The sequence below is a fragment of the Pteropus alecto genome, unplaced genomic scaffold, assembly GCF_000325575.1.
Source record: "Pteropus alecto unplaced genomic scaffold, ASM32557v1 scaffold20, whole genome shotgun sequence".
Classification (NCBI taxonomy): domain Eukaryota; kingdom Metazoa; phylum Chordata; class Mammalia; order Chiroptera; family Pteropodidae; genus Pteropus; species Pteropus alecto.
In genome coordinates, this window is record NW_006436298.1 from 24,195,214 (window position 1) to 24,213,842 (window position 18,629).

The 18,629-nt window shown below is 36.0% G+C and overlaps 1 protein-coding gene across 17 annotated transcripts in view; it reads right to left on the bottom strand.

The window, feature by feature from the left end:
* The window catches only part of MCTP1 (multiple C2 and transmembrane domain containing 1), a 453,050-nt gene that overhangs the window by 78,771 nt on the left and 355,650 nt on the right, over positions 1 to 18,629 (bottom strand). For 14 of the 17 annotated variants that reach the window (XM_025047696.1, XM_025047701.1, XM_025047692.1 and 11 more), the window contains one exon: positions 15,891 to 16,010. The exons of 2 other annotated variants lie outside the window; for them this stretch is intronic. In XM_025047696.1, coding sequence (XP_024903464.1) covers positions 15,891 to 16,010 — 120 coding nt within the window. Of the gene's footprint in view, positions 1 to 15,890; positions 16,011 to 16,731; positions 16,915 to 18,629 lie in introns of those variants that run through there. One more of the 17 variants, XM_025047704.1, reaches the window with a different exon arrangement.

The following is an 18,629-nucleotide window of genomic DNA, read 5'->3' on the forward strand; positions in this document are numbered from 1 at the left end:
CATCATGAGAAATAGGTAGGATGAGACCTCCACCTTGGGAACTGAGACTAAAACTATGGGTATCCTTTTTTCTCCTCTCCTAAATCTCACACTTCAATTCCAGAGATGACAAAAATGTGGGGCAGATCTTTTGAAGAACAGAGATAAAAACATTTGGTTGACACATGGGTAAATGCTTGGGTCGGACGCTTTGGAGAACCATCCAGATGGTGAATTCTTTGGATCTATGCAAGACTTTGAGGAGAGTTTAGGAAGTTGATTTTCCAATGAGTTCCTGAGGCTCTAAGGGTCAGCTGGTGCTCAAATAAGAGAAAATCAGCCATTTATGGTGGCAAGATCTTAAGGGTTCCTTCAAAGATTCCAAGACAATTCACTGGGTGGAAAAGGACTGGATTTCAGGGCAGAAATCCTCTAAATGAATGAAGAGCACCTCTTTATCTTGTTACATTCTCATATGGATCTTTGGAGAATCTGAGCAAGGTGGGAACAATTCATGAAGATGGTGGTGGGGCTAAAATATAAGATTGACTATAAGCACCCTCTATGATGGCTACCACTAACTTTACTTTCTAAGTCTCTTTCCTGAGTTCTAGAAGATATAAAGCAAGAAGTTTATGTTCCAGTGAGGAGAATCTTTAGTAAATTGACTTTTAAAAATAGAAGTGTTTGTCTTTACATCTTTCTCTATATGAACTGACATGTCACGTACAGGTAACACTCATCTACTACCATTCTACAATTTTATCTTTTCAATTTAAAGTTTAGTTGCAGTATGAGAATAGAGTAAAAAGATAGCCGATAAACTGAAGAAATATTAAAAGCAAACATGGAGTTACTGAGTGAAAGGGAGAGACTGAAGGGCGGAATAAGAGCTTTGGCCACAGATAGACCCCTTTTCTTTGTATATGCAGCACAGAAACATACCTCTGAGATGATCTAAATGTCTTTTGGCTGCACAATTTGCATATTATATACAGACCTCTATCACTTCACCTATTCTATTCATGTATTCGATTCAGTTATTTCCTTCACTATAACACAAACTGTCATGGCTAAGGACCAGGTTTTAATCATCTTTGAACAAAAGCTAGCACAGTGCCTATTAATGTTTAATAAGGTTTTGTTGAATGGAAATCATTATGCATAAAAATTAGACCATTTTTGATTCGGAAACAGTTAGTGGACTAAACTATTTATTCATTCAAACATTTTTTGAGCAACTATTATCCTGCTATGTTTGAGATATCTTACTCTGTGCTGGAATTAGACACACAAATAGAGCAACCTTGAGTAGGTGAAGAAGACCTACAGTGAGCTGATTATTAAAATACAGTAAGGGGAATATTGAAACTCAGATGGGTGGGTTCGCTTAACCTCTAGGACTATGTGTTGGCAGGGCTGGGCTGCTGGTCAGGGCTGAGAGCGGGACAGAAATAAAGGATGGGTCTCCAGAGGAAAGGATAAAGATAACTGGTGGTTACTAAGACATATATGGACAAAATCTTAAAACCTTAATGGGTGGCAAATTAGTATTAACTACTAAAAATATTCAAAATGCATATATTCTGACCCAGAGATTCTCTTTTGAGGACTTTGCCAAAGGACATTACCAGAGACCTGCTCAAAGATTTGTTTTAGGATTTTATTTACAGCATTATTTGAGGTGGCAAAAACGTTTGAAACGAACATTTCTAAAATGAGTGTTTCAAGAAAAAATATTCATATGGTGAAAATCATTAAAAATCATTAAAAATCATGTGGTGTTCCAGTAATATGAGAGATACTTCCGATATGCTGAATATATATGCTATTATATATATGTGTTATCATATATATATAACGTTTAATGTTATTAAATAGTTATAAAAACCAAAATATGTATGACAAGCAAGAAATATGCATTACATTCATAAATAAAATTTTTAAGAAAAGAGTATATGGAATAGAGAGTGCACTGACTATTTGGGAAACTGCAAATATATGTACTCCGTACTCAATGCTCCCCTCTCCCCAAGGCAGAAGGTCCGTCTTTCACCACTTCCTTTGCAGTAGGCCAACACTTGCTCATAGAAGTGAACAGGGGCCCCTAAAGGTTCATACTGCAGGCTGAGGAGGTACCTCAAAATAGCCAGACCCTTGCAAGCCGATGTACTTGTGTCTTTGCCAGGCCCTGGCGCCTGCAGAATCCCTGTGTATCTGCTGGACCTCAATCCCTTCAACATGCAGCTCCTGTGACAAGGACTTCAAGTGCTCCAGCCACCTGTCATGGGATGCGGCTACATACAGTGCAAAAGCCAGCCAGCTGCACTATCTATCTCTAGTGCCCACACAGCTTCTGTGGAGCTGGCACAGCTTGTGCGCCTCCACTAAGTTCAAGACCTGGGCTACACTGCCCTTCCCTAGGCTACCATGTCTGTCCCACTCAGCACCACTGCCTCTTCAGAGGTTACTGCCTCATTGTAGGCCTCAGTTTCCCCATCTATATAAAGACAGAAGCATCCTTCTTCCTTACTTCCTACTATGTTATGTGGACCAAGTCATTGCCTTCCTGGAGCCTGTGGAATGTATACATTGAGGAAAGGTATAAAACACCTGCCTGAGGGCCAGGAGAAACTGACTTCTGGTCCGACTGTGATGTGTGAACCTTTGCACGTGGCATAACCTGAGTCTTGGTTTCATGCTCACCCAAGTGGTGAATGGTTGCTTTTGAGTGAAAGGGATGACAAAAAGAGCATGGGCACAGCCTGATTCATTTCTGCAGCTCCCCTCTTCTGCCCACTACCCTCGCTTTTGCTCATTAAACATTCCACATTCAACAACAACAAAAAAGACATGCATACAAATAATCCTGTTGGAATACAGGGAAGGTAAAGCTGAAGCTATGATTTGGCTGGGGTCTGCTCATGAGGAATCTTCTATGCCTGGCTTAAAATGTGTGGAAAGACCAAAGTAACAGAGGGAGACAGTCCGAATTTTATTTTAGAACTATCGCCTTCCTATATAGGTCTTGAGGTAAAAACACAAGGTGCAATTTGGGGTAAAGTTGCCAGAAAAAAATACAGGTCATCCAGTTAAATTGGAATCTCAGATAAATAATAAATATTGCTTTAGTATAAATATCTCCCATTATTTATCTGAAATTCTGATTTAACCGGGCATCTGTATTTTTATTTGCTAAAAATAGGGTTACAGGCAACCCCATTTTGGGGGCAAATTCAGGAAGCTTCAGGGGCTGGAGTTTGAGGGAATTCTGCAAAGTAGAAGGCCTGGTCATCTACTGAGAGGGAAGGGATGGTAGAATGATGGTAGTGGTTGGGTAGGAGGGCATCTGAGAAGAGCGGAAAAAATGTGAAAAGCCTGTTGGTCTGTGTCCAGAGACTGATGAGGTGATGGTCATTGGTGTGTGGGGACCAATCTGTACAGTGAGCAGGTGGCACAACTAAGCAGTTGGTGAGCGGCTTTGAGAGGGGTAATAGGGGATGAACTTTTCTACTGACTTCTGATTGGCTGTTGGTTTCTACTTTTTTTATGCTAGTGATCGTGTTTGGAAAACTAAAGGTCTGGTTCTTTTCATGGTCCGCCTCACTTTTTTTTTCTTTTTCTTTTTTGCAAGCTGGTGACCTTCTGAAAAAAATTGAGAAAATTTCTGTTGAAATAAGCAGGAAAGAGAAAAGAGTGATCATCCATTTTTAGATGTGTTTACAGACCGTATGACTCAGTGCTGCTTCTGTTAAGAGCAAGTATGTGGTCTTTTCTGGTACTGAGATGCAAACAGGAGGCTGTGGTCTATGCCACTTTCCGTGAAAGATAAAGCTGGGATGGAAGTACAGAGGGTCTGACTATACATCCAAAGTGCTTTGCATATGTGGTCCTTTCCTCTCAGCTCAGCTTTGGCCATTCTCTTTAGATCCTGTTAGGAATATCACACTTATTTAATAGTTCACTTATTCAAATATTCCACCATGGACTTCTTTGGAATGAGAATGCTGGCTGAGAAAATAATAATGTTTGATTTACAGGAACTCAGGTCAAACAATCAGATGTTTCTTTGATGGCTTGTATTTGGTGGACCATCGCAAACTAATTAATAGCACTTATGGCAGCAAAGAATTCTTGGGGTGACATAAGCAGCATGGCAGCCTGAGAGGACTTCTTAGTCTCTCCTCTTAAAGTTATAACAAATTGGACAAGTATAATTCAATGAAGGGTTCCCTGCTCAACAGACAAACACATTTGAGAGATCCACACATTGAGACATCTGAAAGTGGATGTATCAGAGCAAGCAGGAAAGAGAGGATGGGGGAAGGAGAGGCAGGAGCTGCAGATACTGTCTGGCACTCGCAGTGGCCGCACTGACCTGGCAGCGGTGGAGGGTCAGATTGTAGCACTAACTTGGCAGGTTGCAAAGAGGCAGAAGCAACAATTCAGTCTGAGTGGCTGGAACACATTGCACCAGAGCCAAGCGGTGGGGCCAGAGATGCAGTTCAAAAGTATCAGCCATCACCAAGAAGAAACAAAGCCACAGACTCACAAATCCACCCCCCAACCTCCCATACCCCACCTGGCTCAGCAGACATGGCAGCAGTGGAGGTGTCAGATTATAGCCCTCACTCAGCAGGTCATGAAGGGGCAGAAGCAACACTCTAACCTCAGTGGTCAGTACATACTATGGCTAAGCCCAGTGGAAAAAAAAAGTTGCAGACATGTGAACCCATCCTCTTCCGCCCACCACTTCCCTATCTATCTGCAGGGAACCCAGCAGAGGCATTTAGGACATCTCAGATAGTACAGCACAGGAAAGCAGTGCCAGGCACTCACGGGCCCAGAGTACCATCACTAGACATGTTCCTACCACAGGGGCGGTGATCTGAGACTAAGGTGACCTAGTCACAGAGGGAATGTCCACCTCCTCAGAGAGTATAGGGCATATTCAATGGCCAAGGCAACACGACCCTACTGAGATCCTGGAAGTCCCAGTAGTGCAGGTAAGAGAAAACAAATTCACTATAGCACCATCTCCCAGAAAATAAAAGACAGACCTCTTCTTATCAACCTGATAAGTCATTACAACAAAAAACAATACTTAAAAAAATTTCGATCCCTCAGATGTCCAGGCAGAAAACTAAACCATAGAATATCATGAATAACCAAGGTAACAAAGTATCTCAGAAAGAAAACAAAAAGTCTCCAGAAAAAAAACTCAAAGATGTGGAAGAGTATGATTTAAATGACAGAATTTAAGACTGCAGTTCTGAAAAGATTCAATGAGATACAAGAAAACTAAGAAAGGCTGTTCAATGAGTTCAGGAATAAAATTAACAAACGAGTACTTTCCCAAAGAGATTTAAACTATTTTTTAAAAAAAGAAATTCTGGAGCTGAAGAACTCAATAAATGAGATGAAGAATGAGTTAGAGAGCTTTGAAAATAGAATAGACAAGATGGAAGAAAGAATTAGTGATCTTGAGGGTAGAAATCCAGAAATGACTCAGATGGGAGAGAATTGAGAGTTAAAAAAAAAAATGAAAGAAGTCAACAAGTACTATCTGACCCCATAAGAAAGAGCAATATAAGAATAATGGGTAGAACAGAAAAAAAAAAAGAGGAAGAAGGGAACAGAGAGCCTATTCATACAAATAATCAATAAAAACTTCCCAAACCTATGGAAAGAGGTGGACCCTCAAAACCAAGAAGCTAACAGAACCTAGTTATCTCAATGCAAAAGACCTCTTTAACACATATTAAAACTATAAAAAATTAAGGAAAAAGAAAAATTCTCAAAGGGAAAAAAGACTATAACTTATAAAGAAAACCCCATTAGATTATCATCAGATTTTTCAGTAGAAATCATACAATCTAGGAAAGAGTAGAATTGAGAGAAATCACCAGCCAAGAGTAATATAGCCAGCAAAGTTATCCTTTAGATATGAAGGAGAAATAAAGGCCTTTCTAAACAAATAAAAGCTGAGAGAATTTGCCACCAAACAACCTGCATTACAAGAAATGTTGAAAGGAGCTCTTTTATCTTAAACAAAAAGACAAAAGAATACAAAATTATAAGATACCAAAGAGACAGTAGCAGGAAATTGCAACATTATTTCAGAAAAGGATATTAAATACTTAATTATAACATAAAGTTTAAAGGAGGTAAAAACAATTAAAGAAAGACTATACCTTCTGCAACTGGAAAACGAATGCATAGGATTAAGAGAGATAATTTGAGACGACAAAAACATAAAAGGGGAGGGGAAAAGGACTCAACTGGCACAGGTAAATGGAGATAAGCTGCAATCAGAAGAAAAAGGACTATTGTATGTGTGAAACTTTTTTTTTTTTTTTTGCATAAACCTAATGGTCACCACAAAATAAAAATCTAGAATGAAGACACGTAAAACTAAAAAAAAAAAAAGAAAAAGGAAACAGAAAAAAAAATCATAGACCACCACCAAACTAAAATAGCAGACAGAAACACAAGAGAAAAGAAACAATGGAGATACAGAAAAACCAGAAAACAAATGATAAAATGTCAGTAGTAAGTTGTCATATATCAACAATCACCCTAATTGTAAATGTACTGAACTCACCAATTAAAAAGTACAGAGTAGCATGATGGGTTCAAAAACAAGACACAACTATGTGTTGCCCATCTCAGCTAAAAGACAAACACAAACTCAAATTGAAGGAGTAGAACATAATACTTTAAGCAAATGGCATCCAGAGAAAAGTGGTTATAGTTTTGCTTGTATCAGACAAAATATATGTCAACATAAAAATGGTAACGACAGACAAAAATGGACTTTTTATAATAATAAAGGGAACACTTAATCAAGAAAACATAACACTTATCAATAATATGCACCCAACCTGGGGATACCAAATATATAAAATAATTACTAGCAGACCTAAAGGGAGAAACTGACAAATACCATTATAGTAGGGGACCTAAATACCCCCATTAACAGCGATAGAGAGATCAACCAAATAGAAAGTCAACAAGGAATATAGGCTTTAAATGACACATTATATTACTAAATGAGTATAATCAGTATTTACAGAACTTCATATGCCCAAACAATAGAATATATATTGTTCTCAAGTGCACATGAAATATTCTCAAGGACAAGCCATAAGTTGGGGCACAAAACTAGTCTCAATAAATGTAAGACTATAATAATATCAAACATATTATCTGACAATAATGGAATGAAACTTGAAGTCAACTACAAGAGCACTAAAAAAGGCACAGATGTGCGGAGATTAAACGGTGTGCTATTGAATAACTATTGGGTCAGGTAGAAATAAAAGATCAAAAAATACATAGAGACAAATGAAAATGACATATCAAAATTTGGGGGATGCGGCAAAAGTGGTAACAGGGAAGTTTATAGCATTACAGGCCTACCTCAAGAATCAAATAAAATCAGAAATGAAAGAGAAGTTACAATGGACACCTCAGATATACAAAGGACTCTACAAGAATACTATAAAAGGCTATATACAAAATTTGATAACCTGGAAGAAATGGACAAATTCTTAGAAACATATAATCTTCTTCGACTGAACCATGAAACACTGGAAAATCTAAATAGACTGATCAACAGTAAGAAAATTAAAAGAGCAATAAAAACCTCCCAAAAAACTAAAGTCCATGACCTGAGGGCTTCACTGGTGAATTCTATCAAACAAAGATTTAACACTTATCGTTCTCAAATTCTCCAAAAAAATTGAAGAAGAGGGAATACTTCTTAACTCATTTTATGAAGCCAGCATTATTCTGATACCAAAACCAAGCAAGGACAACACAAAAAAGAAAAATTACAGGCTAGTATTTCTGATGAACACAGATGCAAATATCCTCAACAAAATACTAACAAATTGAATACAACAATACATTAAAAAGATAATATTACATAATCCAGTAAGATTCATTCCAGAGATGCAAGAATGGTTCAACATACACAAATCAATTAACATAATACACACATTAACAAAATAAAAGATAAAAATTATATGATCATAACAATAGATGCAGGAAAAGCATTTGACAAAATACAACACCCACTTGTAATTAATTAAAACACTTAATAACATGGATATAGAAGAAAATTACTTCAAAATAGTAAAGGCCATACAAGATAAAGCCACAGCTAATGTAATACTCCATGGTGAAAAACTTTTCCTTTAAGATCAAGAACAAGACCAGGATGGCCACTCTTGCCACTGTTATTCAACATAATATTGGAAGTCCTAGTCAGAGCAATCAAGCAAGAGAAAGAAAGAAAAGGTATCTAATTGAGAATGAAGAAGTAAAACCATCACTATTTGCAAATAATATTCCATATTTAGAAAACCCTACAGACTCCACTGAACACAATTAGAAACAATAAACAAATACAGTAAAATTGCAGGACATAAAATCAATGTACAAAAATCTGTTGCATTCCTATATACTAGCAATATTGGGGAGAAAGTGAAGAAAACAATCTATTTGCAATTGTAACAAAAAGGATAAAATACCTAGGAATAAACTTAACATAGGAAGTGAAGGATCTATACACTGAGAACTACAAGACATTGTTGAAAGAAATCGAATATGGCACAAAGAAAAGATACTTCATGCTCATGGACTGGAAGAATTAACATAATTATAACAACTATATTACCTAAAGCAATATACAGATTTAATGTAATCAACATTAAAATCTCAATAGCATGTTTCAAAAAAAAAGAAAAAATGTCCCCAAATTTGTATGGAATTACAAAAGACCCTGAATAGCTGATGCAATCCTGAGGAAAAAAGAACAAAGCCAGAGGTATTATACTCCCTGACTTCAAATTATACTACAAAGCTATAGTAATCAAAACAGTATTGTATTGGCTGAAAAACAGACACATAGACCAATGGAACTGAGAACCTAGAAATAAACCCAAACAAATATGGACAACTGATTTTCAACAAAGGCTCCAAAGACATACAATGGAGGAAGAAAAGTCTCTTCAACAAGTGATACTGGGTAAATTGGAAAGCCACATGCAAAAGAATGAAAGTAGACTGCCATCTGACACCATAAACAAAAACTAACTAAAAATGGATTGAAGAGTTGAATATAAGACCTCAAACAATAAAATTCATAGACGACAACATAGGCTTTAAACTTATGAACCTTATTCTCAGAGCGGTCTTTGACCCCAAATGCAAGGGAAGTAAAAGCAAAAATAAATGGGACTACATCAAACTAAAAAAACCTGCACAGCAACAGAAACCATCAACGAAGACATACAAATGGCCAAGAGACATATTAGAGAAACACAAATCAAAATCACAAAGAGATAACCACCTCATATCTATTAGAATGGCTATCACCAATAGGACAAGTAATATCAAGTGTTGGAGAGGTTGTGGGAAAAAGAAACCTTCATACACTGCTGATATATTAATTGGTATAGGCACGATGGTAAACAGTGTGAAGGTTACTAAAAAATTATGAAGGGAATTACTATATGACCCAGCAATTCCTCTTCTGAGTATTTACCCCAAAATTTGAAACCATTTATTCATAAAGATATGTATACCCTGATATTCACTGCAGCATTATTCATGGCGGCCAAGACATGGAAACAACCAAAGTATCCTTTGATAGATGATCGGATAAAGAAGATGTGGTACATATGTACAATGGAATATTACTCAACCATAATAAAAGATGAAATACTGCTATCTGCAACAACATGGATGGATCTTGAGATTATCATGCTAAGTGAAATAAGTCAGGAAAAGCTAAGAACCATAAGATTTCATTTATATGTGGGATATAAATCTGAAAGCAACAGACAAAGAAGACAAACAGAAACTCATGGACACGGACAATCGTTTAGTGGATACCAGAGAGAATCGGGGAGGGGGAAGTAGATAAGGGTAAAGGGGGTTAAATACACAGTGATGAAGGAAATTTAACTTTCAGTGGTGAACGCACAATGCAATATACAGATTATATACTATAGAATTGTACACTTGAAACCTATATAATTTTATTAACCAATGTCACTGAAATAAATTTAATAAAAGGAAACATCGACAAAAAGGCGACAAACCAAATGGGAGAAGATATTTGCAAACAATACCTCTGTTAAGGGGCTAACAGCCAAAATATACAAAGAACTCATAAAACTCAACAACAACAAAAAACCCCAAACAATCCAATTAAAAAATGGGTAGAGGACCTGAACAGACACTTTTCCCAAGAAGATATACAGATAGCCAACGGATATATGAAAAAATGCTCAACCTCACTAGCTATTAGAGAAATGCAAATTAAAACCAAAATGAGATACTATTTAACACCTGTTAGAATGGCTACTATCAGTAAGACAAGAAATAACAAGTGTTGAAGATGTGGAAAAAAGGGAACACTCGTACACTGCTGTTGGAAATGTAAATTGGTGCAGGCTCTTTGGAAAACGGTATAGAAGTCCTTCACAAAATTAGGAATAGAGCTACCATATGACCCAGCAATTCCTCTTTGGTATCTACCCGAAAAATCTGAAAACACTTATTTGTAAAGATATACGTACTTCTATGTTCACTGAAGCATTATTTACAGTAGGCAAGACATGGAAACAATTTAAGTATCCTACGATAGATGAATGGATAAAGAAGATGTGGTCATGTATACGATGGAACACTATTCAGTCATAAAAAATAACGAAATACTGCCATTTAAAACAATATGGATAGATCTTGAGAGTATCATGATAACTGAATTAAGTCAGATGGAAAAGAACAAGAACTATATGATTTCATTCATGTGATATATAAAACAGAAAACAATGAACAAGTAAAACATACAAACTCATATCACAGACAATGGTGGTTATAAGAGGGGGAAGGGGAAGGATTAAAAGGGTAAAGGGGGTTAAATATATGGTAACAGAAGGAGACTAGATTCTGGGTGGTGAGCACACAATGCAATATACAGACACTGTACTACAGAATTGTACACCTGCAACTTATATAATGTTATTAACCAATGTTACTCCAACAAATTTAATTTTTTTTTTTTTTAAAGGAAAAGCAAATTCTCTCCTTACAAGCTTTATTTCTAGAGATAAGTGCTCTGGGCCTAATTGGAACAGACCGAACAAGAAACAATATTCAAAATGGGAAAAGAAGCTTTGAGGGCTTTGCCATTTGAGGGAGCTAACAAAACATTTCAGTATTTACTAAAGCATTTTGCAAGCAGACTTTGGCTCAATGTGTGTCATAGTCAGATCCTGAGTCAGAGAATGATTTCATTGATCTACCCTGCTCTTTGGTCTTTTAATGCCTCCATCGATTAGGCAACTGAGATTGTTCTGTGGGAAGAATATCATGACAGTAAAAAGAAATGTTTATTTCAAGTGTAATTAAAAAAACACTGTTGAATTTCTGTATGTCACAGATATTCAAAGACTTTCTTTAATAATGTGAAGGATTTTCAGCTTTAATTTATTCTTCCCATGCTCACCTGGGTGGACAGGTTGTCCTCCAGGTCATGAATGTTTCTGAAATTAATGGGGTCACCTAGGGTCAAACAGGTGAACAGCACTAATTCTTGAGAGATCATTGGATCATGTCCCCATAAGAAGGAACTTGGGGACATTAGGTATTACATGTAAGGACCTGGACACTTAGAAAGTGATCCCTTAGGAAAGGCATGCCCAAGAATGTACCATGGAAATAGCCTGGGGTTTTAGAACAGGGCAGAACTGGCTTACTCTATGGAGTTCATTATTCGTCCTCCTTGATTTTGAATTTCCTCATTTTACAAATAAGGATAAAACCATTTAGAATAATTAACTTGATATATTTATTATAATGAAAAGAGATGTCTCTAAAAGGCTTAGCAGAATACCTGATACATAGAAATGGCTTAATAAATATCTGCTCCATTTCCCCAAATGAGAGGTGAGGGGGATATTGGCGGGGGGTGGGGGGGGGGAATAAAGTGAGGAAAATAAGTGTTTCCTATTGATCTGCCTGCTTAATGGTAGAATTAGTGCTACTGGCTTTTCTGTAACTGAAGGGAGAAACTTGCTCTAAAGGTACCCAGGGAGACCTGGGAGGTATCAAAATATAGCCCCCAAAGGAACTGCGATTGACTAGTGGTAAGACATACAGTACAAACTTTAGACAGATTGACAGATTCTAATACCCATTCTGCCACTCCCTGCGTGTCCTGTTTCCACAGATACAAAGTAGTAATAATGATACTTCTCTTAGGGAGAGGAATATACCCAGGTTTGGATGGCCAACCCATTTCTTTCATTCTCTGAGAGCTGGTTCTCCTCTGTCAAGGAAGGGCTCTTTTAGCCATGTTTATTCCATGTGAGTATGTTCCCTTGCTTGTCACAGAGGAAGAGATCGAGGGTCATTTGACTGAGGAGGCTCCAACCCATTGGCTGGGCTGACACAATCAGCTTTTCTCTCCTGGGGGAGGACTAAATGACAGGAAAGAAGTGCTTAACACGGTACACAGGGTGTAATGAGGATTCAGCAGTAAGTAAAGGCCAAAGTAAAGGGCGCTTCCTAGCATCTACTCTTCAACTCAAAAAAATTTCAGCCCATAGTGACTGTGATGGGGATTGGCTGTGCAGGGTGTGTGTATGGGGGCAGGGGGAAGGATTTTCCCATGTTTTTGGAGTGACAGTTCAAACCAAAAGAAATTTAAACCAAGAGACATTACTATCTTTATATCTCCTTCATGCCAGATACATTTGTGAATGAAGCATTGTATTAAACGGTTTTCTCTGGAAAAGCCTAATAATTCTCATGCTAGAAATTTTAATGTTATGATCCGAGCATAGGTAGATTCAAAGGTAGGACAGCTTATTTTTAACAAGTCTAAATGGGAAACAGAAGTGAAATACCATTTCTAACCACATCTTTTCCTCATGTGCACCTCCCAGTCCAAGGCATTAGTCTCGGGAATGGCTGCTTTCTTATCCCGTCCTCACTGCATTCACCTCGTTAAGGGCGGCAAAACTTACTCAGCAAGGATTATATCTCATTTTTATCATTAAACTAGAGCAGGCACCATGGCGGGGAAAAGATAGGGGGTTTCAGCTTCTATGATCTTAAGTCTCCAAGAAATAAAAGTCTCCTTAATAAACAACAAACACACAAACAAATCTTTGCCTATTGCAGTATTAATCTCAACTACCAACCATTATGTTGAAGATGGAATTTTTACCCATCTGTGCACTTTTCACCTTTCACAGTATTTTTCTTTTCTCTTTTAACTTCTTATATAATGGAAATATTTTCTTTTCTCTCTTTGCTATACAAACCTGAAAGTCATTTTGATTTATGTTTTTAAAACAATTTTCATCCCAAATGAATTTTCTCAGCTGAATATACAGATGATTTTTTTTGTGACAGAAAATTCATTTGTATTCTCCTCCTCTCTCTCTCTACACATACACACACACACCTACCCAGAAATTTTCATGATTTGGAATCAGCCAACAGTATAGTTAATGCACTTCAGTCATTCCCTAAAGTTTTTATACATGCTTTAAAAATTCTGCATTGTTTTAGGGGTACCAATAAAGACAGGGCAAAAGACTATTCTTCCGGGGCTATGCACTGTGCAACAGAGTCACTTAGGCACAGCATGGCAATTGTTATGGACACGTTCCTTTAATTTACATACATATGTATGTATGCTTGAATATATACGTATGTACGTATAATGTATATGTATGTATGTATACACACATATACATATGTGTTTGTGTACATATGTGTGTATATGTGTATGTCTATGTATGTATGTATACATACATAAATATATAAATAAAATCTATAACCAGCAAGGTATAATTCAGGTTTCTTTTCAAAAAGAGCGATCAGTTCAAATGCACAGCTGGGTATGGCAGAAAACACATAATTAGGCAAATTGGATTTAAGAGTTACGTAAGGTCTCAACTGAGCCGGTGAATGAGAAGCTGAATAAAACATCGTGATTGCTGCTCTGGTGCCTCAAAAGAACAGAATATGTGGATATGTGTGTTTTGGGCAAATACAAGGCAATTACTGGGAGATATGGAGTGTAGCTGGCATTCCATGAAAGTTAGACTATACAATGTTTCACAGCGGGCTATGCTGGGGAGTAAAATGTCCATGGCTAAAAGGGGGAGTCTGTTAGAGATGTGCCTAAAAGATTTGGCAAATACTATTTTGGAGTTATATTTTTGGGGGGAAAAAGAAAGTAGTAAAATTTGCATAATATGTAACCCTTCAATAGGTTTATAAAAATTCTTAGAGAATTTTAAGCTCAAGGGGATATATTAGATATTATTATTTCCCCTCTAGAAGTGGATCTTTCCAGCCAAGACAGGTATATTCTGGAGAAGGTAACAAGCAAAGTCTATAGTTTCAGAATTTTTCACTAAGAATACTCAAACCAATGACTAAATATTGAAGTTAACCCCCCTTATAGGATTAGAAAGCTGAAACTAAAGTACCACTTTTTCTATTTGCAAATAGTCTTATCTACAAATTTGTCTCAAGGCAACTGAATGAAAAGTAGATATTCTTCTCTCTCGACAATTTTCCTGAAATAAATGGGACCAAAAAGCAATTGTCTGAGAGAGTCCTATTTTCTTAAAACATCCTGGATTAATTGACAAAAGTACCTATGAGTCCCCATGACACCAATGCTTATGGCATTTGGGGCTTGTTTCTCAGTGTTCAATTTTAAAATATATCCATAAAATCCTCGCCAATAATAATAACTTCTTATCTGTTGATGCTGCCTAACCATTAAAACCTCTATTAGCAATCTTATGCTTGGTTTGATAAACTTTCTAAAAAATGTTTTGAACACCTCTAATTTGCAAAACACATGTTAGAGATAGTGGCAAGTACAAAGATGGACACAGTCCCCTCTCTCAAATTTATAATCTACTGAGAGAGACAGACAGGTATACTGTTTGCAAATTTGTCATGTACTTGGTAGTTGTGCATCAGGAATTTTATTTTGATGATAAAGAAAATTATTTCGAAGAAGTATATTTTGCTTGTTTACCAAAGTGTATTTTTATTGTGTTATTTAAAAGGGAAATTTCTTTAATATCACAAGTATGTCCATGCAACCATCATGATGCTAACTATAATAAAGTATTACATAATACTATTAAGCTGATGATCAAATGACTGTTTCTTGCATTATTACAGTCACAGTAGTTGGCAAAAGGTCCTGATTATAAATCAAAAGTGAAAAAAGGTGGTCTCACACATCCTAAAAACTTTCAAAAATGCCAGAGAGGAAGGTGGGTTCAGTATAACTTTTCCCTACGTTAAATGAAAGCTCTTTATCCTTGAGATACACCTCCGACACAGAGAAGGATATCTGCTGTTGTTTGGTGAATGTTCATTGGATTAAGATACCCTATGTCCTTTTCCAGGCCAGTAACCATTGTCAATACTTCCTATGTTCCAATGACAGACTAGAGACATGTTTTAAATAAAATACATTTCGTTTGGTCTGATCATTGATAATTTTATGACAGTATGTCTTAATCTGGGATTCAGTAAGACAGAAAAATGAATAAAGAGAACAAAAGAAATAATCATTCGAAACAATCCATTTATAATTAAAAATCATAGCTCATATTTTGGTGTGCTCCTAATGTTAGTTCCTACCTAGATGAGTAATGTTAAAAATAGAGAATACTTTCTATTATGTTAGGACCAAAGTGATGTTAGTTTTGAACTGATAAAATCTTCCTCCAAACTTGGGTATTTATGGACAGAATTTCTGGTTTGTAAAAACAAATTCAATGTTGATCTTGTCAGAGGGACTAGGAATAAGAACAAAAACACAGACAAATAAGAAAATAGAGACTTACTGTATCACGTTGCCTGTTATCTTTCCCTGATATTATCAAGAAGTAGTTCCATGTCAATAGTAACAACAAAACCAGTGGTATCATGTAGAGCTCAAAGTTCCAGACAACAAAGAGAAAGAGCTGGAGGAGAGAGAAGATAGAAAAAAAGATGAGTCAATTCTAAATTTCAAAAAAAGATGAGTCAACTCTAAATTTCTTAAACATAAAAGTAAATGCTTTAGAACAAAAAGATTTATCTTGAAAACAAAGCCTTGAGAACTTGTTATGCATTTTTCTAAAAGCACAACTGAAACCTGGAAAGTCACTTAAGATTTTTACTTTATTTAATTTCTATGAGGGAAAAACGGACATTACCTTGTCAACGAGGCAATTTTAATTTTTCTCCTTCAGTGAAATTAATGTTAGCTTCCATAAAATAAAGTAAAAAAAAAAAGGGGGGCAGCAAAATGAGCTTCACTACATTGTCAGCCTATTTGCCTTAATGATAAAGAATAAATCATTATTTAATATCAGGGACTTTTGAAAAATCTCACTTGTATAACGCAATGTAACAAGCATAATAGGCAGATGAAAATACCAATTCCGCACCAGAAAGCCTCAAAATTTTCACATTATGAATAAAAGCACTGCTACCTGCAAGTATAAAAAAGGGCTGGCTTAACATGCAGCATTACCATAGAAATTAAACAGCTATTTTAAAAAAATAAAATAATTTTGTCAAAAAAATTAAAATGTCTATATCATCTTTTAATTGATGTTAGTTTTGAACTGATAAAATCTTCCTCCAAACTTGGGTATTTATGGACAGAATTTCTGGTTTGTAAAAACAAATTCAATGTTGATCTTGTCAGAGGGACTAGGAATAAGAACAAAAACACAGACAAATAAGAAAATAGAGACTTACTGTATCACGTTGCCTGTTATCTTTCCCTGATATTATCAAGAAGTAGTTCCATGTCAATAGTAACAATAAAACCAGTGGTATCATGTAGAGCTCAAAGTTCCAGACAACAAAGAGAAAGAGCTGGAGGAGAGAGAAGATAGAAAAAAAGATGAGTCAATTCTAAATTTCAAAAAAAGATGAGTCAACTCTAAATTTCTTAAACATAAAACTAAATGCTTTAGAACAAAAAGATTTATCTTGAAAACAAAGCCTTGAGAACTTGTTATGCATTTTTCTAAAAGCACAACTGAAACCTGGAAAGTCACTTAAGATTTTTACTTTATTTAATTTCTATGAGGGAAAAACGGACATTACCTTGTCAACGAGGCAATTTTAATTTTTCTCCTTCAGTGAAATTAATGTTAGCTTCCATAAAATAAAGTAAAAAAAAAAAGGGGGGCAGCAAAATGAGCTTCACTACATTGTCAGCCTATTTGCCTTAATGATAAAGAATAAATCATTATTTAATATCAGGGACTTTTGAAAAATCTCACTTGTATAACGCAATGTAACAAGCATAATAGGCAGATGAAAATACCAATTCCGCACCAGAAAGCCTCAAAATTTTCACATTATGAATAAAAGCACTGCTACCTGCAAGTATAAAAAAGGGCTGGCTTAACATGCAGCATTACCATAGAAATTAAACAGCTATTTTAAAAAAATAAAATAATTTTGTCAAAAAAATTAAAATGTCTATATCATCTTTTAAAACTCCCTACTTCTCTAAGTACATAAATGATGTTTTTAAATTGTAAGACAAATATTAGATTAAGAACTCACCTAAACTGGCAGAAGGAGCCATTCTAAAAGCATCTGCATTGTAAAATAATTAGCATTGGATTTAAAGTGTGACTCGTCTGCATCTCCCACTACTCTAATAATTCTGGACAGATCATCTAAATTCTCTGGGTCTGTGGCAGCTGCTGCCAAATTTAGGTAATGTTAAGTCAGTTGGTAGTTAAGAGTCTGATTCTACTCCTGATGATAGCCAGCCCTTATAACTCTTTGGCACTGATATATCTTCTTTTCAGTTTCTTCCTCTGTAAAATGGATTGTGAGAAATAACTGAAACATTTGAAGGATTTAACGCATGGCTTAGAACGCTGTAAGTGCTTCAAAAATAATGTGTAAATGATATCAGTACCTTATAAAACTCAGAAAGTTGACTAATTATTGACCAAAGTCCTCAGTTAATTTGTGTTTTAATATTGAAAACTAGAAAGTCATCCGCCTACTAATACTGCATAACAGAGCTGGTTGAGGTGATACAAACACTTTGCATTTGATGGATTAGAAGAGTTAGGGGTTTTACTCTAAGAATACTTATATCAGGCCTAGCAGCACAGGCCGTTTGCAGTCTTCTTAATAAACCTCACCCAAGTCTACAGTCTATTCAGATGGCAGAGAAAATGAAACTGTGTGGAGTTGTGGAGAGGCCCCTGGCCTGAGGGCCAGAAGACAGGTTCTGAGCATTAAAAAGTCACTCTGCCTCAGTGTTTACATTTCTAAACAGAAGTCTATAGACCTAATCACCTCTAACATACCTTCTCTAATACTTAAAGTGACTACATGATACTACTGTAACATTAGGGTATTTTAAAATATGACATTAAATTTTGAAAAGTGCATATTTTATGGAATTTGTTGATATTCATAACCCAGATGGACACCAAACACCATAAATAATGGTTTAGTAACCCAAGAAATGAATTTTTGACAGCATTACATGGTAACTATGATTCAAGTTCCTGAATAAGAAAAATCTCAGATATGTCAATATATGAAACAAAAGC